The sequence below is a fragment of the Camelina sativa genome, chromosome 9 (genome assembly GCF_030686135.1).
Source record: "Camelina sativa cultivar CO46 ecotype springtype chromosome 9, ASM3068613v1".
NCBI lineage: Eukaryota > Viridiplantae > Streptophyta > Magnoliopsida > Brassicales > Brassicaceae > Camelina > Camelina sativa.
In genome coordinates this window covers 4,236,966-4,259,913 of record NC_141888.1, presented here as the reverse complement: position 1 = coordinate 4,259,913, position 22,948 = coordinate 4,236,966, and the positions used below count along the sequence as shown (strand labels likewise).

General features: G+C 34.8%; 3 protein-coding genes, 1 non-coding gene and 2 pseudogenes across 6 annotated transcripts; 3 read left to right on the top strand and 3 right to left on the bottom strand.

Moving 5' to 3' along the window:
- The first annotated feature begins 1,404 nt into the window (after nt 1–1,404).
- LOC104710407 (cytochrome P450 71B17-like) lies at nt 1,405–3,293 on the top strand. Its single transcript, XM_010426987.3, has 2 exons — nt 1,405–2,430; nt 2,523–3,293. Exons 1-2 carry the CDS (start codon nt 1,525–1,527, stop codon nt 3,132–3,134), a joined length of 1,518 nt encoding a protein of 505 aa, XP_010425289.2. The 5' UTR covers nt 1,405–1,524; the 3' UTR covers nt 3,135–3,293.
- Nucleotides 3,294–5,895: 2,602 nt separating this feature from the next.
- LOC104710406 (glycosyl hydrolase 5 family protein-like) lies at nt 5,896–9,043 on the top strand (annotated as a pseudogene). The gene is made up of 4 exons (XR_015567186.1): nt 5,896–6,310; nt 6,777–7,024; nt 7,574–8,091; nt 8,503–9,043. The product of XR_015567186.1 is annotated as a glycosyl hydrolase 5 family protein-like (transcript).
- Nucleotides 9,044–9,176: 133 nt separating this feature from the next.
- Nucleotides 9,177–11,443, top strand: LOC104710404 (glycosyl hydrolase 5 family protein-like). The gene is made up of 3 exons (XM_019229730.2): nt 9,177–9,685; nt 9,824–10,592; nt 10,680–11,443. Exons 1-3 carry the CDS (start codon nt 9,278–9,280, stop codon nt 11,177–11,179), a joined length of 1,677 nt encoding a protein of 558 aa, XP_019085275.2. The 5' UTR covers nt 9,177–9,277; the 3' UTR covers nt 11,180–11,443.
- On the bottom strand, nt 11,312–13,289 carry LOC104710405 (cytochrome P450 86B1 pseudogene; annotated as a pseudogene). The gene has a single exon (XR_015567185.1). The product of XR_015567185.1 is annotated as a cytochrome P450 86B1 pseudogene (transcript).
- A 4,185-nt stretch (nt 13,290–17,474) lies between these two features.
- On the bottom strand, nt 17,475–17,618 carry LOC147937701 (small nucleolar RNA snoR137). Its single transcript, XR_015567722.1, has one exon. It is a non-coding gene; the product is annotated as a small nucleolar RNA snoR137 (small nucleolar RNA).
- Nucleotides 17,619–19,504: 1,886 nt separating this feature from the next.
- On the bottom strand, nt 19,505–22,578 carry LOC104710403 (protein terminal ear1 homolog). The gene is made up of 5 exons (XM_010426983.3): nt 21,734–22,578; nt 20,941–21,484; nt 20,374–20,511; nt 20,144–20,285; nt 19,505–19,934 (listed from the first exon to the last, which is right to left on the bottom strand). The coding sequence occupies exons 1-5, from the start codon at nt 22,455–22,457 to the stop codon at nt 19,632–19,634; spliced, it is 1,851 nt and encodes a 616-aa protein (XP_010425285.2). The 5' UTR covers nt 22,458–22,578; the 3' UTR covers nt 19,505–19,631.
- Nucleotides 22,579–22,948: the final 370 nt, after the last annotated feature.

Here is a 22,948-nt window from a genome sequence, read left to right as displayed (position 1 = left end):
TGTCTCAATGTAAATCTCCCTAATTTTTATCTTGATTAGCTTCATAGGATTCCTACTTTGTAATATATTAACAGATAAAAAAAAACAATCAAGATGTAAGCAGTGTGAGATTAAAATTACTCGACCAAGATATAACGCTTTGGACTATTAATATACACAAAAACAGAGCAATATCAATTTTATTTTCTGTATAACAAAATAAAAATAAAAAGATGGTAATCTCTTTACTCTGTCTTTTTATCATCACCTAAATATTTATTTATTTTCTTTGAGGATTAACCATCCAAATAGCAACAGTATCTCATAAAAGTGCAGGTATGTCGACCCAGGGGGTTGTATATAAGTTTGTGGCCTCGACATGTGCCTGATGCAAGGCTATCGCCTCACTTTCTGCAAACCTTACAACCTCAAGAGGACTCTCAACCAAATTTTTGAAAACTTCTAATTTATAATCTTCCATATATACCACATTATCTAAGGAAATGATGTATGTTGGGAACCGATTGATATTTCACTTAGGAAAAAATCTATATTCTCAAACAAAGACTTCGTTTGGAAAGAATTAGGATCTAAGTGGTATTTGAGATAATGCCAACATCTGTCGCACTGGCGGACAAACAAAAGTAACATAATTAACTGTTTTTCTGGGCTACACATCTGGCACAACTTAGGTCATAATTGATTTTCCGACGACTTAGGTTAGCGTGACCGAAACACACCTTGTTAGTAGTACTTGTCACATAAAATAGTAAATTTTGATGAATATCGTATTTTCCAAATTCTAGTCTAAAGCGGTATTATATTTGGAATGCAAACTTTATCATTAGAATTTATTAAATCCAAATTGGATGGTATGATATCCATATTTAATGGTGTGCTTATCCATATATATTATATTTGTTTTAAAAAAATTATATTGTTTAGCTTTATAGAATTCATACTTTGTAATATCTTATATAACATGACAAAGTTTTTCTTTATTTTTCATGAGACGATGACATTTGGTGCTCTGTTTTCATAACATTTGTCGTCAAATTCCTTTCAATTATTATTAACATTAGAATCCATCACATATAATTTTGTCTTGCTTAGATTCCAACTTTGTAATATATTAAAATTGGCAGAAAAAAAAAATTTTATAGGTTTATATAAGTGGAAGAAAAAAAAATCCAATGAAAATATAAGCAGTGTGAGATTAAAATTACTCGACCTATTTATAGGTTTATATTGCTTTGGACTATTAATATACACAGAAACAGAGCAATATAAATTTTATTTTTTCTAAAAAACCAAAAAAAAAAAAAAAAAAATCAATTATTATTAAGATTTATGTCTTGCTTAGCTTCATAGGATTCTTTTATATGATAGATAGTAACGTATGAAGAAAAAAACAAAAATCTAATCATAGTGTAGGCGGTGTGGGATGTTAAAATAAATCGACTATAGTGGACTATTAATATAAACAGAAAACAGAGGATATCAATTTCATTTTTCTGTGTAACGGAAGAAAAGAAACAAAAAAAAATGGTAATCTCTTTGCTCTGTGTTTGTATCATCACCTTCGCTTCGTTGATCTTTATCAGCAAGAAGATCAAACGCTCTAAATGGAACCTTCCTCCTAGCCCTCCAACGTTACCAGTCATCGGAAACTTACACCAAGTTGGAGAATTGCCTCACATGTTATTTCAACGTCTAGCCGAAAGAACAGGACATGTTATGCTTCTTCACTTAGGGTTTGTCCCTGTAACTGTTATCTCATCGAGAGAAGCAGCTGAAGAGGTGTGTAGAACTCATGACCTAGACTGCTGCAGCAGGCCTAAGCTTGTTGGTTCGAGGCTAACCTCTCGGGGTTTTAAAGATGTCGCTTTTACACCGTACGGTGACGAGTGGAAGGAGCGGCGCAAGTTCTTGGTGCGTGAGTTTTTCTGTTTGAAAAAGGTTCAGTCTTCCGGGAATATCAGAGAGGAAGAATGTAACTTTCTTGTCAAGAAACTGTCGGAATCAGCGGTGGATCGATCTCCGGTCGATTTGAGCAAAACCCTTTTCTGGCTAACCGCGAGTATCCTGTTTAGAGTTGCTTTTGGACAAAGGTTCCACGAGAATGAGTTTATCGATAAAGACAAGATCGAAGAGCTTGTGTCTGAAGCCGAGAGAGCTCAGGGTAGTTTCACTTGCTCTGATTTCTTTCCTGTTGCCGGACTTGGATGGCTCGTTGACTGTATTTCCGGGCAACACAAGAGGCTCAAAGATGTTTTCGTCAAGCTCGATACTCTGTTTCAAGGTGTGATCGATGATCATTTACATCCTGGAAAAATATCAAAAGATCACAGAGATATCGTCGATGTTATGTTGGATGTGATCGATGATCATAAACAAGGCAAAGATGATTCCTTGAAGCTCACGATAGATCACATCAAGGCATTACTAACGGTAAGAAGAAGAAAAAAACAAGATTTGTTTCAACACATTTGCATATTGAAACTGAATCTGCATATTTACAATTATTTTTTTTTGTTTGCTAGAATTTGTTTCTAGGAGGAGTAGACACAGGAGCTATTACCATGATATGGGCAATGACGGAACTCGTTAAAACCCCGGAAGTGATGAAGAAAGTTCAAGGCGAGATCCGAGACCGTCTTGGCAACAATAAGGAGAGAATCACCGAAGAAGATCTCGAAAAAATTCCTTACCTGAACATGGTGATCAAGGAAACATTCAGATTACACCCAGCAGCTCCACTTCTGCTCCCAAGGGAAACGATGGCTCACATCAAGGTCCAAGGCTATGATATTCCTCCAAAGACACAGATCTTGGTGAACGCTTGGGTAATAGGAAGAGATCCGAAATACTGGACAAACCCGGAAGAGTTTAACCCGGAAAGGTTTATCGATAGCCCTGTTGATTATAAAGGAAGACATTTCGAGCTCTTACCGTTTGGGTCTGGTCGAAGGATATGTCCCGGTATAGCAATGGGGGTAGCTACTGTTGAATTGGGACTCTTGAACTTACTTTACTACTTCGATTGGAGAGCACCTGATGGTATGACACATGAAGATATCGATAAAGAAGAAGCTGGTACCCTTACAGTCGTCAAGAAAGTACCTCTCAAGCTCGTCCCAGTTCGAGTTCAGTGAGTTCACCAATCTATATAATTCTAGACTTTGTACAAGTTATGAATAAAACTTCCTCTCTACATCATGTAATATAAACCGAAACGTATGCAAGCAAGTAAGAGTGATGTTATAAAGAACATGATCCTGGTTTGCTATGAATAAAAAAAGTTACATCGCAAAGGAAAGATTTCGATAAGGCTGTGCTTAGTCTTATGATTGCTCCTCTTTTGAATCCGGACTGATTTGATTTCAGGGGAAAGAAAAGCTACAATGGGTTTATTACATTTTCCAAAACGGTTAAGAAAAATCAATAGAATGATTCGATAAGGATCTAACTCAAGAGAACACAAGATACTGTGGGCCAATGTAAGGTGAAACAACAAAAACAGAGATCAAAAGAGAGATATGTAACGTAAGGTTGGAGACATCTTATGGAAACATTGATCGTGGGCGTCATTAGTAATAAGCTTTCGAAATTTTAGTGCTCGGGGTCAATGCTAATGCTATCGACGCTATATTTCTCTGGCCACAAAGAGAAACTGAAACAGAGAGAGAGAGAGAGGAAAATAGATCAAACCACCGCCATCGTCGAGACACTACAGCGGCTGACGCGGCGTCACAAAATAAGTTGATCAGCAAATTAAAGATAAATTGCAAGATCAACCTTGATCTAAAACAAAAAGTCAATATAAACCTTCATTACTTTGTTTGTTTACATCTTCTCCATTTATTTTAAGAACTATCAATTTGATCCTTCATTATTTTGTGTGCTAGCTACTAAAATTTCTAGAATTATCATTGCTAGAATAGAGATTACATCTGTTTGAATTTTAACCAATCAGATACTTGAGGTAGAGAAATCTTATCACAAAAGTTTAAGAGGAAAAAGGGAAAAGTCACATGACATATCTCGAAGTCGTCTTCATTAAGAGATATATTTGTCCTAACACATCACAATGTAAATCTGGTTTCAATATGTGTTATTTGTCTAATTCAAACACTCTTCTAAGATTTTTTTTCACCCAACTTCTCAAATTCAGTAGACAAGACAGCTAAAGTTTCCGTTAATTGTACATATTCTTTCCTTTTTTTATGGAAAAGGTTCAACCGTTACTAGTATGATCCTCTTGCTTTTCGGATCTGGTGAGTGACTTGGATCCAATTACTAAGATAAAATTTAATTAGAAGTTATGATGGCTTTGACGCCATTGTTAGATTAGATCATTAACATAAGCGATCAATCCTACCGGTTTCTAAGTTGTGTTGTGTCTTTGAACCCTTAAAGTTGCCAACTTTATCTCATGATACAATGCTTGTTTTCCTCCCAACTCACGAAAGAGCTTATTAGCCTAAATACCACAACTTTACTTCTAAAGCATTTACTTGGTCCGCAAGATAACATACAAAGGTGGGAGTATTAGGGAAGCAAGATGTGTATTTTGCAGACAAAGTATTATAGACCGTAAAGCCCATAAACGAAGTGAAACCCAATCCGAAGAATATTCTAGATCTTGATATTATTTAGGGAAAATTATAAATAAATGATCTTTTTCCAAAAATTTGGCCATTTACATTTTTTTTTCAAAAGTTTGGTTAAATAGGTTTTATGATATAAAATTAGCCAATTATGCCCTTAATTGTTTTTTCAGATAAATTTTGTTGATTTTTTGTCCCCTGAAATTAAGAAAACATCAATTAATCGGTTTTTGGGGCTTCATCGAGTGGGTCTAAATTGTTGTTTTGGGTTTTGACAAAGTAAGGGAAATTGATCAATTGGAAACCAATTAAGGTTAAATTTTTTTCCCAAAAGGGCTAATCGATCACGTTAAGGTATAATGTCGATTTTTCTTAATTTGTTTATCTTCTAAATAATTTAGAATACGCATTCTAAAATGTATTAGAACAAATCTAAACAATAATTACGAAATCTTAACCATAAATTAAGAATATTTAAAAAATATTTAAAATTATTCATTTTCCTTATTTAATTTATTTTCTTTCTATTTTAGGGTATTCTAAGGTTTACAGATTACAAATTCTAAAAATTTCTATGATATATCTTCTACTTCTTTTAGTATATAGGGTAAAACGTAGAAAACGAATTCTGAATTGATGTAGAATGAAGAAAAATGTAGAATACATATTCTTAATTTTGTAGAACATACAAAATTCAGGTTCTGAAATTTTAGAACAAATTTTCCATCTAAACTTCTTAGAACATGTACAAACTGTAGAATGAACAATCTAAATGTTTCAGAAAGAGAAAAAATCTTAGAAAGTCTATTCTAAACAATTTAGACTAGAAATCAGCAATTTACAAACTGATTTTTGACACCCAAAATATTTTTTTTTCAAATTTTTTTTTTAACAGTTGTATACTAACATGGGTTTTCTGTTTGTTTATTGGTTCAATTTTTTCAAAACTTCACTATTTCTATTAGTAGGGGCATTTTCGTCACAATTGACAATCTTGAAAAAAAAGTGTAGATGGCCAAATTTTTGGAAAAAGCTCCTTTATTTATAATTTTCCCTATTATTTATTGTACAAGTTATTTCTTTATGTATTTAGGAAAATTTACATTATATTGCGTTAGCAATATGTCAAAATTAATCAATATATATATATATATGTATGCCTTAATCTTATGAAACATAATACAATAAACTATTCTATTTCTATAATATTTGACACATTTCTCTATATATATAATCTCTTCGAAATGATTCACCAACACCTAACAAAAAAACACAAACACCCCCAAACTTTTCTAAATACATTTAATATGAAGACAACAAAAGAGCTAAAACGTATGTTTTGCTTCATCATCTTCTTCTCATTCTTCTCCTTCATCACAAACAACATGGCCTTTCCTCTCTCTACAAAATCTCGTTGGATCATCGACGTAAAAGGGCAAAGAGTGAAGCTGGCGTGTGTGAATTGGCCATCACATTTGCAGCCTGTGGTGGCGGAAGGGCTGAGCAAGCAGCGGGTAGATGACTTGGCCAAGAAGATACTTGAAATGGGTTTCAATTGTGTTAGATTAACTTGGCCACTTGATCTGGCTACTAATGATACATTGGCTAATAACGTTACTGTCAGACAATCTTTTCAAAGGCTTGGTCTTACTGATGACATTTCTGGTTTCCAAACCAAGAACCCATCCATGATTGATCTTCCCCTCATTGAAGCTTACAAGGTATGATAGTATCAAATTTTTTGGATTAATTTATTCGGATAGAAAGAAATAATTAAAAAATCTAATCATCTATATTCTTTACTTACTAATTACAGTAGTATATAATATACTAGCTAAAAATTTAGCCCAACAAAATAATTAAAAATATTTAGTTTTCTATCCATAAAGGTAAAGTATAATGGTTCGGAGACCCATCCAAAAACTCAAATTAGAATATAATAGGTCATAAAATACACAAATGACTCTACTAAAATAAAATCATCAAAAATAATGATGAATAAAATAGAATAAATTTCACAAACAAAAATTTGGTTATATATGTGGATACTTTTAAGACTATGGTTTTCAAAACTAATTTAATTATATTTTTTTTTACCGAAATCTCTTATCATGTATACTTTTATTTTTACTCGCAAATCACTCATTTCCTTTGAAAACATGATTCTTTTTTTTCTCGTTTTTGCAGAAGGTGGTAGCTAAATTGGGAGACAGAAATGTGATGGTGATATTAGACAACCATGTGACCAAGCCAGGATGGTGTTGTGGCTACGACGACGGCAACGGTTTCTTTGGCGACACTTTCTTTGACCCTGCCACGTGGATCGCCGGTCTGACCAAGATAGCCACGACTTTCAAAGGTACCTCGAATGTCGTTGGCATGAGCCTCAGAAACGAGCTTAGAGGACCTATACAAAACGTCGACGCTTGGTTCAAGTACGTGTACATTTTATACGAGATAACATATTCGCACTTACTATAATTTCTTTATTTATTTATTTTGAGTTTATTTTTACTTAATTGGTTTGTTTGAAATGAATTTCTCTGATAAATTAATGGTTGCATGGAAAAAGAAACGAAAAAAAGATTATACAACTAGCGGCATCTTTTGCACGTATTATCTTTAAGTGCCTTTTTTTATGTTTGTCCATTTGCTGCATGCATGTGTATGTGTAAGACAGTAAGAGAACGCTATTTAATATAGATTCTGTAATATTGAAATCAGTTTATTACCTCTAATGGCATACTTTACATTAAAAGTTTGTCTTTTAACGAAAAAGGTACAACTATAAGGTACAACTATAAGAAAATATGGACACTGGTTAAAGTAAGTCACGTATGGTTAAATGATTTATGGGGTACATAATTAACATGCATGTATGGTAGTATGTCACTTAGAAATGTTAAAGTGGCTTATAGGTGTACATGCTTGCATGTAGGATCCTTGCAAAGTAGGATTTAAGTTTTATTTTTATATGCATGTAGGTACATGCAACAAGGAGCCGAAGCAGTTCACGAAGCAAACCCTGAAGTACTTGTTATCCTTTCTGGCCTCAGCTACGACACCGACCTCTCATTTGTCCGATCACGACCGGTGAACCTAACTTTTACTGGAAAACTCGTGTTCGAGCTCCATCGATACTCCTTCACCAACACAAACACATGGAGTTCCAAAAACCCTAACGAGGCATGCGGCGAGATTCTGAAAAGCATCGAGGACGGAGGCGGTTTCAATCTCCGTGACTTCCCGGTGTTTCTTAGTGAGTTTGGAATCGATTTGAGAGGCACAAACGTTAACGATAATAGGTATATCGGATGTATATTAGGTTGGGCGGCGGAGAACGACGTAGATTGGTCGATTTGGACACTTCAAGGAAGTTATTATCTCAGAGAAGGTGTTGCTGGAATGAGCGAGTATTACGGTATGTTGGACTCGGATTGGGATCGTGTTCGAAGCCGGAGTTTCTTGCAAAGGTTGTCTCTGATTCAATCCCCGCTTCAAGGTATATATTCTATATTACTGTCTTCGGAAACTAATTTTAGAATTTAGAATCGTCACGAAGTATAAAAACAATATGTGGTCTACAATACATACGAATACACTATCAAAATATTAAATGGAATTATGATATAAGTTAGCTACCATTAGATTAGAAACTCTATCAATCATCAAATTTACAACAAATTAAATGTAGATATCTTAAAATGACAATTGCAACATTATATTGTAATTCATATTTTAGAATGACATTTCACAATTGCGTAAAATATTATGTACAAAGATTTATTATTAGATATCATAACTCTATTTATTTAGGTGTTAGCTATCTGCAGTATTTTAATACATAGAATTTGCTTATTCTTGTTCATTAGACATAGTTAAGCATCTCATTATTCCTAACTTTGTTAACCAGGACCGGGCTCTCAACCCAAAGTCTACAATCTTGTTTTTCACCCGTTAACCGGACTTTGCATGTTACAAAGTATCTTAGATCCAACCAAGGTCACTCTCGGTCTATGTAATGAATCTCAACCATGGAGCTACACTCCTGACAACACCCTGAAACTCAAAGAAAAATCTCTATGCTTAGAGAGCACGGGGTCGAATGTGCCGGTTAAGCTGAGTAAGATGAGTTGCTCGAGCCCTAACTTGTCAAAATGGCAGTCTATATCAGCCTCTAATATGCTCTTAGCTGCGAAGTCAAGCAATAACTCGCTTTGTCTTGACGTGGATGAATCCAATAACCTCATGGCTAGTGACTGCAAGTGCGTGAAGGGCGAAGACACCTCATGTGATCCCACAAGCCAGTGGTTTAAGATTGTCAAAGTCAGCATATAATGAGGTTTAATATAGATTATTCATATCATATATAAATAACGATGCAGTAACTCATAAAGTTGTAAACTTCGTTTCTTATAAGTTAAATCTAATATATATGATGCTATTTTACGCTATCAAGATAACGATTAAGTAATCAATGTTAAACGTCAAACCCAAATAAAATAAAATTCATACTGTATGACTTTTTCAATAAATTAGTCGTTAGTGATTGATTTGATTAAAGTTACATTTAATAAGTCATTAATTAGACACAATTTGGATGTTCGGTGTTGTGATCTAGTCAGTAGTCGCTAATAGAGGACCATTCCACTTCTTACAAAACAGAGAGATAGCACATTTAAGTTCCAATGGGAAGACTCTTCTTCATCTCTGTCTTTCTTCTTCCATACGTCATCATCAACATCACCACCTTCGCTCTTCCTCTCTCCACCGACTCACGCTGGATCGTCGATGACGGCATCAACAAAGGTCAGCGCGTGAAGCTCACGTGCGTCAACTGGCCGTCGCATCTTGAAACAGCGGTGGCTGAAGGACTGAGCAAGCAGCCACTGGATTCGATCGCCGAGAAGATCGTTTCAATGGGTTTCAATTGCGTTAGATTGACTTGGCCTCTCTACTTAGCCACCGATGAATCTTTCTCTGATATCACCACTGTGAGACAATCTCTTCTCAAGTTTCGTCTTTTTGAAGCTGTTTCTGGCTTCCAAGTTCACAATCCCACGATTCTTGATCTTTCCCTTACCAAAGCTTTCCAGGTAAAGTTTTGACCTTTTTCCCGGAAAGATTTTGACTTTAGTGGGATTCTTGAAATTCTTGTTTAGTTAGTAATCTATCAATTAGGATTTCAAGATTAAGAAAGATGAGAACTTAGTTTGTTCTTTCTCTTAAAACAGGAAGTAGTGTCTTGTCTTGGAAAACATAAAGTAATGGTGATCTTAGACAATCACATAAGCCAACCTGGTTGGTGTTGTAGTGACAATGATGGGAATGGGTTTTTCGGGGATAAGCATTTAAACCCTCAAGTTTGGATCAAAGGGTTAAAGAAGATGGCATCAATGTTTGCTAATAACGTTTCATCAAATGTGGTTGGTATGAGTCTAAGGAATGAACTTAGAGGTCCTAAACAGAACATTAAAGATTGGTATACCTATATGAGAAAAGGCGCTGAAGCGGTCCACTCCGTTAATCCGAATGTTCTTGTTATTGTATCGGGTTTAAATTACGCTACTGACTTATCTTTCCTCCGAGACAGACCCTTTGAAGTTAGCTTTAGGAGGAAACTTGTGTTTGAGATACATTGGTATGGATTTTGGAACTCTTGGGAAGGAGATAACTTGAACAAGATTTGCGGGAAAGAAACAGAGAAGATGATGAAAATGTCGGGGTTTTTGCTCGAGAAAGGGATCCCGTTGTTTGTGAGCGAGTTTGGGGTTGATCAAAGAGGGAACAATGTGAATGACAACAAGTTTCTAAGTTGTTTTATGGCTTTAGCAGCTGATCTTGATCTAGATTGGGCGCTATGGACACTTGCAGGAAGCTATTACATGAGGGGGAAAACCATTGGTTCAGATGAAACTTATGGAGTTTTGGATTGGAATTGGTTAAACATAAGGAACTCAACCATTTTGCAGATGATATCTACAATTCAGGCTCCTTTTAGAGGTACACTAATTTGTTTTTTCAAACTTACTTTTTTTTATATCTGATCACTTGATTTATGACAAGTTTAAACAACTTTGCAATAATCAGGACCAGGTCTAATGGAAACACAACCAAAGAAAATAATGTTCCATCCTTTAAGTGGACTTTGCGTCGTAAGAAAATCATTGTTTCAACTAAAGCTTGGTTCTTGCAATAGATCAGAAAGCTGGAGACTTTCTTCTCATCGAGTTTTATCATTAGCAGAAGAACGAATCCTCTGCTTAAAAGCTTATCAGAAAGGAAACCCTGTGAAGCTGCGTTTGTTTTTCACTGAGTTTCACTGCTCAAAATGGAAACTTTTGTCTGACTCGAAGATGCAACTCTCGTCCATAACAAAGAATGGAGCATTTGTGTGTTTGGATGTGGATTCACGCAGTAACAAGATTGTGACGAGAAGATGTAAATGTTTACAAGGAAACTCGAGTTGCGATCCGAGAAGCCAGTGGTTTAAGCTTGTTACTAGCACGAGAACGCGGTCTATGTCAAAACCTTTTCTTCCAATTAGTCCATACTCCAAGACATCTCTTCAGAAGGCTTTATCAGTCTAACAAGGTGATCAAGTGAAAGTTGCAACAGCTTTACTGCTTTAGGATGTCTAATCCGGTTTGGTTTTTGGGTCGGCTATACACTTACCTTTCACAGTGCTGATATGTGTATACATCTAACTTCCAATTTCAGAATTTGCAAATCTTGCTTTGTATAACATTCGTGATCTGCATTACACATAACACACACGCTGTACATTTTACTAACAAAGATTATTTATGTGCCTATTCTAATTAAGAAGGGTGAAGGTCTTACATTAGCCATAATGCCATATATATAAACAACTATTTCAGTAATAACTTCACAATATAGCTGAATTTTCTTTTATATTTATGAATCTTGCTTCTTCTCCTCTAGAGATCTCGGTGTAATCCTGACCTTAAGACCATGTTTCATATACAAAGTCGTTGTTACCCGTGGAACAACAACATGATCTTGATCAACCTTGATTGAGTAATTCAACAAGATGGAAGCAGCCACCATTTTCATCTGCAAGTATGCAAATGTTTTCCCTAAACAAAGCCTTGGACCGGCGTTGAACACGACGTATTTAAACTGATCATCACTCACAAATTGCCCTCCTTGTATCCATCTCTCTGGTTTGAACATTTCACAGTCTTTTCCCCAAATTGATTCCATCCTTCCCATCGCATAGACCGAGAAGTAAACCCGTGAACCTTTTCTCAAGAAAGTGCCATCTGGAAACACGTCTTCTTCAGTCGCTTGTTTCATTTCCATAGGAATTGGTGGATATAGTCTAAGAGATTCCGACAATGCTGCTTGTAGATAGACCATATCGTTTAGTTCTTTGACTGTGAAGTGACAAAAACTCTCTGTTTCTCCAGTTTCAAGATTCTTGTTGTTCTTCTCTCTTTGGCTCAAGATTTGTCTGATTTCGCTGAGAATCTTGGTTTCGACTTCCGGGTGTTTTGTTATCAACCAGAAGAACCAAGTAAGCGCGACGGAACTCGTGTCTCGTCCCGCTAAGATGAAGCTTGTGCAGAACTGTCTGAAAAACTTGACTGTGAATCGATCATTTTCATCGCCTCTTTTGTGACTTTCGTTCTGGATTAGCCTTGAGAGGACATCGGATTTGCTATTAGCTAATGTTCCTTCGTCCTTAAGCATCTTGACTCGTTCGTCAACCATCTTGTCTATAAACTTGTGAACCGTCTCAACCGCTTTCCTCAGGCCTTTCTCGTACCCTATATCGAAAAACTTCATTGGTTTCCACAGAAACGGCGGTATCATGAACCGAAACAGAGTAGACTCTGTTGCTTCTTCAAACGCTTTAGCGAATGGAACGTGGGGAAGATCATCATCCAAAGTCCCCGGATCATCTCCGAGACCGGCGATGCAGATATTATCAAACGTTAACCGTAAAAGAATCTCTTGAAGATCAAAAGCTTCTTGTGAATTTGAGAAACTCTCCAACACTTTCAAGAGCTTCCTCTGTATCAAATCTCTCGTCGTCTGAAAAGAATGATCCACGAAGCGAGTCGAGTGCATCTCAGTTATGATGATCCGTCTCTGTTCTTTCCAAGATTCATCATCCGCGTTGAAAATACCATCTTCGAGCAAATCGCGGAACCTCTCTTTGTAAAACTCTCCTTTAGGGAAGTTCTTGAAATTGGTTTTGAGCATGTACTCGATGTTTGCGGGAACACTTGTCATGGCTCCATAAGATCCACTAAACCAGATCCCTTGGTATGGAAACGTTCCTCGGCTTTTCGTCAAACACCGGGTGACCCATCCGAACACATCGTGAACATGAAGGAAGAACTCGGGCGTGATCCCAAACACAGGCCATTGCACTGGGCCGCCTTTGTTGGTTAGCTTGGCTTGCAAGCAGCCGAAAAGGAATAGACCTAACAACGCAATTGATACATCTTGAAGACAAAGATGAGCAGAGATGCGATCTATCAATGACGACGTTACAGAGTTTTCATTAGACATTTTTGTATATATATTTTTTTGCTCACTAACTATTTTGTAGTAATTATAAACTTGAGAAAATTGGTTTTCAAGGTTTTAAGTTTATATTTCGTAAAGATAGGTAAACCGAAGATTCAAAGAGAGGATTCATCATGCTTTTGGTGCAATTTTGCTTAAGGACTCAAGAGACAGTTGAAATGGAATTGGTCTATTTCAAGAACACGACTTTTTCTTAACTTACACGAAACGTAAAGTTTGAAATCAAAATGCGAAATGTGTGTTTGTTAAGTTAGTGTCGTAGGAACTTAGCAACAAATGCAAAATTACATGTCTTTTTAAAAAAACTCATAACCAATGAACCATCTATATAGTTCATTGCTATTATATAGCAAACCCACTTTTTTGTGTCAACTTTTAATCCAACGGATGAGATTAGTTCCAGTTTTAATCCAACGGTTTAAAATTATTAATCGTGTCTTTTCGTCGCACCCCCATCTTTCAAAAATCACACCTCTTAGTCTTTGCATCTCTTTGTTGTACCTCCTGGTTTCAAAAATCACATCCATTAATTTTTACACCTTTTAAATCACACCTCTTAGTCTTTGCATCTCTTTGTTGTACCTCCTGGTTTCAAAAATCACATCCATTAATTCTTACACCTTTTAATTTCATACCTCTATGTGTTACACCTCTTTGTTGTACCTCCATGTTTCACATCTATTAATTTTTACACATTTATATTTTTCACCTCTATGTCTTACACCTCTTTGTTTATTATATATAAACTTTTCGTGACTACATAAACAAGTTTCGAACAATTTTTTTCTGAGTACTAAAGAATTGTATTATTGAAGTGTTTTTTAACTTTCAAGCATCAATCTCTAATTCAAGGTAATTTAATATTTTTGCTGCGAATGACATGTAGTGTTTCTCGGTTAGATTATTATTACTGTTAGTCGACACTATTAAGTTCATACATTAATCTTAGTTTTGTTAACTTTTAGTCTCTTCAAAACTTTTAGCCTTTCCAGTTTTCATGTTTTTGCATGGCTAATGTTTTTAAGTATGTGTGCCATATTTTTTGCATGGCTAATGTTTTTGATTCTCAATGTGCAGATTTTATTTTTTGACTTTCTGGAAAAACCAAAACCAAGATACGAGAGGCATGATGATATGCAGTGATGCTAGAGCTACGGATAAGCCAAATTTTTTTAACAAACATGGTATAATTATAATTTTATATATGTTCTTATTTTAACCTATTTATTTATATATAATAGCAAACCCAACTTTTTGTGTTAACTTTTAATCCAACAGATGAGATTAGTTCCAGTTTTAATCTAACGGTTTAAAATTATTAATCGTGTCTTTTCGTCGCACCCCCATCTTTCAAAAATCACACCTCTTAGTCTTTGCATCCCTTTGTTGTACCTCCTGGTTTCAAAAATCACATCCATTAATTTTTATACCTTTTAAATCACACCTCTTAGTCTTTGCATCTCTTTGTTGTACCTCCTGGTTTCAAAAATCACATCCATTAATTTTTACACCTTTTAAATCACACCTCCTTAGTCTTTGCATCTCTTTGTTGTACCTCCTGGTTTCAAAAATCACATCCATTAATTTCACACATCTATGTGTTACACCTGTTTGTTGTACCTCCATGTTTCACATCTATTAATTTTTACACATTTACATTTCACACCTCTATGTCTTACACCTCTTTGTTTATTATATATAAACTTTTATTGACTATGTAAACAAGTTTCGAACAATTGTTTTCTGAGTATTAAAGAACTGTATTATTGAAGTGTTTTTTAACTTTCAAGCATCAATCTCTAATTCAAGGTAATTTAATATTTTTGCTGCGAATGACCTGTAGTGTTTCTCGGTTAGATTATTATTACTGTTAGTCGACACTATTAAGTTCATACATTAATCTTAGTTTTGTTAACTTTTAGTCTCTTCAAAATTTTTAGCCTTTCCGGTTTTCATGTTTTTGCATGGCTAATGTTATTAAGTACGTGTGCCATATTTTTTGCATGGCTAATGTTTTTGATTCTCAATGTGCAGATTTTATTTTTTGACTTTCTGGAAAAACCAAAACCAAGATACGAGAGGCATGATGATATGCAGTGATGCTAGAGCTACGGATAAGCCAAAATTTTTTAACGAACATGGTATAATTATAATTTTATATATGTTCTTATTTTAACCTATTTATTTTTTCTAACAAACATGGTATAAATGTTAATTTTTTTTTTTTGTAGGATGTCCATTAGATGTTCATGATCCAGGTTAGTTTACATTTTTTGTAAATAAAGTTTTTTAAAATTTTAGCTGAATTATAATTTCTTATACTTTCTGGGTATCAAACATTTTGATAATATATACAAATATTACAAATGAGCATGGAAATAGAGAGTGCCGAAGAAAAAGCCAGACATACTTGTGACAACACAAAATCAAATTCTAGAAAGCGTAAGCACGACCAAATGACAAGTCAAGTTAGAAAGAAAAGATCTACTAAAGGTAACTTATTTAGTCTTTGGTGACTTTCTAATCTGTATATACAACTTTTTAAAAACATAATGTATAACAGTCACTTTTAGAGTGATCTGGAATCTGCCAAAAAAAAAAGAAAATGCAAGAAATTTATAAAATTAGTGTTTAACCTAAAGAAGAGAACATCAAAAGGTGGGATATTATTATCACTTGTTTCACCACATCGACTTCGTTTTTGCTGTTGTTTATTGAAAAACATGATGGTACTGATTCATAGACATAAGTGGGAAATCAAATAGAGGGGGATGCAGCCTGGAAGGAGAGCAGCCGACACGGTGGAATGGGATGGATTGGGAGAGACCAACATAAAATCCTCTGTTCTATATTTTATTAATTTTCTGAACTTTTGTAGTTTAATTGAATTACTTTGATTGAATAGCTTATGAGTGTACAAGTTTTTGTCTATATGCATTCTTAGACTGTTACGTCTTGATTTTTTTTTTCCAAAGAGGAATATGTGATTTGAAGCAAATATTACAAATCCATGTATTAAATGTGTTAGTAGGAAATAAGGCAATCAAGATTAACCCATTAAAAGGGAGGAAAGAAGGGGATCTTTTGAGGGAAAACGTGAGACCAAGATGCATGTAACTGTGGAAAGCATTATAGCCAAATATATATCTCTAAAAGTTGTAGCTGAAAAATGTGAGTTACTCTATACTAACCAATTAGGTTTGATTGGTCGGTCATATAAACTTGGTTTTGTACATATCTAAAAGTGAGAGAAAAAAACATCCACAAACATAAGTGAAATTTTATATATGGTTAAAGTAATGTTCATAGTAAATCATTTGTATACAAACTCCACTTGGTTACAGCATCGGAATATTGATTGTGATTTGTGAATCAGTAATCTATGGAAAGAGAAATCGCGTATCAAAGTGAAGGGGAAACGAAACTCAATCCAGCCATCTACTCTGATCTCAATCTTCGACCTTCCTTCGACAAGTGGCATTTAGTATTTTCTCGATACAGTAAATAAACCAAGAGAGAAGCAGCCTCTATGTATTTTGATTGATAATGATCAACAACAAAGACAATTTCTAATAGCGAATAAAGAAAGGATACCAATATATAGTACCATATGGTCGGAGACAAACATAAATGAAATTTTATATATGGTTAAAAGTAATGTTCATAGTAAATCAAGCTCTAAAAAAGGCTCATTTTTGTGTGTGACAACATAAAATATAATAACATTGAAATGAATTTTTGGCTTTTTAATCAGCAGAAAACAATAGCAAGAAGTGAAAATGATCAAATTGATTGAGAAAAGAAAGAATTTAGGATGAATTACAAATGTTAAATTTCAATTTAGGATTTTACCTCCCCGTGCGGCAACGCACGGGTCGCTTTCCTAGTGTTGATAATAAGGTTTCAATTTTTGTTCGGTTCAGTCTGTAAAACAATTTTTTTTTTTTTTTACCCAATTTATCCTTGTATTGATTTTAGGTTTTTTTTTTTTTTTTTTTTTTTGTCAACTGATTTTAGGTTTTTCATTACACAATTTATTCGGTATGTTCCAACTTCCAATCTTTTCCCCACCATTGTGATAGGACTTTTAGCAAAAATGGGCCGATAAATCAATCGAAGGCCCATTTGTTTATTTGTTCAATTTGGAGGATAACTTCTCATATTAGCCCTTCCCCTAATCGACCAAACATTGATTATTGTTAATCTTATGGCATAATCACAAATCAGAAAGAAAAAAACAAAAACTAAAGATTTGAGTTGATTAGAAAACATTTAAAACAAAAATTTAGGTAATGAAATTAGGGAAATATATGTGACTAAATAAAATATACCAGAAGACATGTAACACTGTGAAAATAGTAAATTTAAACATAGAGCTGTTAAAATTCTTGCCAGTTTACTATTTGCTCCGGAAACTTGAACATCTCTCACTAAATAATCTAAGAGAGTTCACCATTATGAAGCAAAAATAATTTCCCAATTCCTAAACCAAATCAATATCGAAATTTCTCAAACGCGATTAACCGATGGATAAAAAAACCAAAAAAATCGGTCAAAATTAGCCATCGGATCTTAGGTATTTTGTTTCATTCGAACGAATCCGAATTCGAAAAAAATCCCTATCGATCGGATTGAAGATTTTTTTATTATACGCTTACGGTGACACGCCCTTCAGAGTACGTAAAACCCTAAAACAAAGAATGCAACACCTTTTGAAAGCGATTTGATTTCTCAATGTAAAAAACAAATCAAAACTTGAAAATCAAACAGAAACTATGATGAAGAGTAAGAACAATTATGCTGACGGCTACGGAGATTGACTTTGAGATTATGAATTAGGAGTTAGAGGGACTTGCTTTTATAGAGAAAACATGAGTCAAAATTAAGATAATGGCATGAATGGGCCTTAACTTTTAGGTCCCTTTTGTTATTGGACCATTATCAACATTTTGGTCTAATTTGAATTTATGAGTCAAAAAGTTTGGGCCATTATTACTAAAATGTCCAGTTTTGTTACACGGATATCGGTATTTTTGGTTATTTATTTTAGTTTTATGTAAAAAAATTGAAAATTAGTTCACATGGTTTTAGAATTTTAGTTTACATAAAAATAAAATAAATAAATAAAATAGAACGGTTTTTCAAATTGGATTTTAGCTTTTGGTTTTTAGATTTTAGTTTTTGGTTTTAAATATTTGGTTTTTGGTTTCTGTTAAAATTAAAAATTAAAAAAGTTGAAAATAAAAATTGAGATATGAAAGGAAAAGAATCATGTAGAGAAGAAAATGAAAAACTAATATAATCTTATTGGTTTTTTATTTTCTTCTCTACGTGAAAATATATTAAATCTTTCAAAAACTAGATTCTTCATTTTTTAGAAAATCCAATTTTGTAAAATTTTGAAAGGCTGTAAAACTGTTTTTTAGAAAAACAAAAACTAAAATCTAGCCAAAAACTACTAAATATTCAGGGCCTCAGTGTTTTGAAATAAAAATAATCAATTTTATCTTTTTCCCCTCAGTGTTGAGAGACTGATAAAATAAATAATTTGATATTTTACTAAGTTCAAGTGTGACTTAAAAGTTAAAACTGATAGTGTGTGACTAATTAAGGTTTTAAACGTAGATTAATTGCTGTAAAATAATTGCTACAACATTTAAGCTTAAACCTTAATATAATTGTTTTTTAATCATATTAAAAACAATTATATTATCATTTTTAGTGGACCTTTAAACCCTACGAAAAGAATGTGATTTAGAAATGTTGTAAAAGCTTTCTGTACCAGTCGTCACATCATAAAATCTTTCAATTAATACCCTAGGAACGGGGTTTTAATGCTAACAGTGATTTAATGTTTTCAAAATCCTGAAGATAGACAAAACCCACTGAAAATTAAAACTAGAGACATCTCTAACATCAGAAAGATTAAAGTTGTAGTCAACGATCACAATCAACACTGCCATGCACCAAGTAAGGTGGATATCAAACCACGTGTCAGTGCCCCATGAATCAGAGGGAGATACAGAATGTGATCATCACTAGCACAGAGTCCTCTATTGTCTCTTTCACATGTCACTGAATAAGACAGCTAACACACTAGAACAAAGATAGTATTGCCTGAAATCCAACTTTTACCCTAGGTCAACCCAATTTTAGGTCCCTATCTAGATTTTCACTGTCTCTCATTTAAAATACGGAACATAAATCCAAATATCACTTTCTTTCTTTGAAGCTTTGAAGTAAAGAAAAAGAGAAGTAAAGAAAAAGAGGATTAAGATGTGACGTTTTACTACTTTTCATAAGTCATTATTAAATTCATGTTAATACCCAGAAGAACTTAGCGTGAGTAATTATTGATAACCAAAAAGATGTTTAGATTAAGACAAACAAAAACCAAAAGGGTACAAATTCTAACCAAGATCATGGCTACTTACATTTTTTTATATATATTATGATACACACAATACAAACAACATACACCTAGAAAGATGTTTCTCCTTCCACGGTAATACTCCGGCCTCCGTCTACGCTACTGCCGGAAAATCCATCTTCATGACTGTTATCATGGTCACTGTCACAACATGACCCACTCTCAGAGTGATCTTGACCGTCCATTTGCTCAATACAACTATGATTGAGTTTAATGCAGCCGTTAATGTTGATAGAGACAGGTTCTGGTAACTGCTTCCCATCTCGTGGCGGCGAGAAGACCACCGGAAGGTAAAGCTCAGCCTCGCATGGAAACTTCGAACTCTTGAAGTGTTCCTTTAGATCCTCTAGACCCTGTTATTGACCACCAAAAGTAACAAAATAAACACATTGTGACCAAATTATATAAAAAATTCAAGACTATGATTCAACTTATAGTTTAAGTTTTTGGATATGCAAAGATATTATGCAACTTCCATGCATTTGCAGAATAGGGTTAACTCGAGCATATTAACTTTATGTAGTTTGCGATTTCAAAACTCAGTAATACTGATATAATATACCTGAACTCTCGCATATGTGATTTGGCAAATCTTACGCGAATTAAAAACCTCCCAACGTTGAAGATTAAACGCCTTGTAAAACCTCCAAGCTGCTTCCGGAGATGTCATGTTCACAAACCCATAACCAACATTGCACTTGTTGCTAATATACACAACAGAGAAAATAGTTAAGATTTTAGTTATAAATATAACCAATACTATACAATCAATGGATTTCAATGTTTGATTACTTGAAATCCATCGGGAGATACACGAAATCATAAGACGAAAAGGGCTGATGAAGAGCCTCATGTTCATGGTGCTCCTCAGCGATCGCTTTGTTGATGTGGATGCAATGCTTGTCCAGCATATCCAACAGTAGCTTTTGACTATATAAAACAAAAACATTGAATCTCATAAACAAAAGCCAATAGGAATCTGTAATATAAGAGTATCCGGGAAAATGTTAGTCAATTAAGGTATGATAAAACAAGAATATAACTAAAAGCTTGATGGAACATAACATTGGAGAATTTTATCTAGAATATAAACCTTTGAATATAGGATATATATATAGCACACGAATCCATGTGAATATTTTAATGAAAGATCTAAATCTTTAACCATCCTATAGTTTGAAAAAGCTTCCAACTTTAAATCCATATAATCACTTTATTGAGAGATTAGAAAATTTTTAGTTTTTCTAAACCATTTTAGTTTCCATGAGAATATTAGATAATACTTCTAACTTTAGATTATAAAAAGTAGTATTTAGTAATCTATTAATACTAAGTAAATTAGATTATATAAAGCCCAACCTGTACTTGTTTGGTATGTTCTTGATCATCAAAGTGGTACGTGGATCTCTGCAACTTGGATCTTCCATGGTTTCTTCACTGATAAGGAACTGACTTAGTTCCATGTTCTTCATCTGTCTTTTCTTCCCCCACTTAGCCATGTTCTTTCTCTTTGTCTCCGCGCATTCGGATTCCCCTCCTGGGGTCTTGTTATCGACGTCATCAATGATAGATAACGAACGCATAGAAGCATTAACATCAATAACACCATTAGTAGGGCTCACAATCTTGTTTTTATCTTTCATAAGAGTTACAGACTGCCTCAAATTAGGAGGATTTAGAATCGGTGGTGGTTGAAGCGGTTGAAACGGTAGCTGTGGTAGCCTAGATGACCTGAACCTGTTCTTAAGTCCACCTGGTCGACTAAATTCGATCACAACTTGCTTACCACCGATCTCTTCACCATTCATTCCATCTAACGCTCTCGCCGCATCTCTTACATCATAAAACTCAACGAACCTTTGATGTTTCTTGTACGGCGTCTCTCTCAACTCTTTGATCGGACCTGATACGAATATATTTTACATAAACAAACGGTCCAATATTATCTATATATTCAAAAGTTAAATGATGTTCATAACATGCAAACAATTATTCCATGATTCATGTAAATAATATTGTAATTTATATCATAGCCTAACATTATTAGTCTTTGAAAAATGTTTTAATTCCTGACATATCCACAAATCGAGGAAACAAACTAAATCTAATACTAAAGTAAATCAAGACATAGAAACTAGAAAAAGAACCGTACCGTAAACTTGGAAAATCTGTCTGAGATCAATGGAAGAGACATCAGGGTCTAAGTTAAATATCACCAACGTTCCTTGGTTACACCCTCCGGGAACAGCACTAGTCGCCGGAACTACGAACTGAGCCCATACAGGTCTGCCGGAAACAAACCCACGCGCCAGTGAAGAAGATGAAGGTGAGCTTCCACCGCCGCCGCCGCCACCACTGAGTCTAGCTTGTTGCTGCATGTGTCTACCGCAAACATCACGAACCGCTCTTTTAGCGTCACGAATATCGTAGAAATGTACGGTCACGATTCCTTCTGAGATTCTCTCCATTTGCACGCCACGGACGTCGCCGAAGACCTCCAAGTCACGTCTCACCGTGGACTCGGTTACGTCACGCGGTACGCATATCAAAGAGAGCGACCGCGTCGGAGAATTTGACGGTATAGTAGGCCTTTGAGCTGCCGAAACGCCGCTGAAACACGGACGCAGTGGTGGTGGTTGTGGTGGAGGAGGAGAAGAGAACATCATCGGATGTGGTGGAAGATTAAAGAACGTGAAAACTCTTGGCTCCGACGGAGATAATCCGTACGAAGATGGAGGCAACGGCGGGGGATGCGGCGGCGGAGGAGGAGAAGTGTACGGAAAGTAAAAATGAGAAGAGATAGGGTTCAGTGGTATGAACTCTTGAGCACGAGGGTCTAAGTTTCCGGCGAACGGGAAAATTCTAGAGTCCTCCATGAATGCCGGAGAAATGATATTTTTCCGGCGAATGATGAAAGATTTCTTGAATCTTGATCGTGTGAGAGAGAGAGATACTGTAACGTCGTCTGTCTCTCTCTCTCTTTACTTCTCTACAGACAAGACAGTGGAAGAGAACAAATGTTTATTTTTATTTTATTTTTTATGTTGTAAGCATTTAAGTTTCTCGAAAATGACTGTTTTTTTAAATCGGATTTATTATTTATTACTATCGTTTTTGTGGAGGTTACGTTAATACCCCTACGCACTTTTTGGTGTAGGTTTTGGGTTCTTTGGTTTTACGAGGCGTATATATATTTGATTTGAGACAGATTAAAGTCCCTACGCGACACGAATACTGAGTACGTGGAAAATGTTCATCCTTCAAATTTTCGGTTTTGTAGTAGAATATTGAAACAGTATTGTATTATCGACAATGAAAAAATGGGTATGGTGATGATCTCGGGTGATTTTTGTGGGAGAGCCTTTTT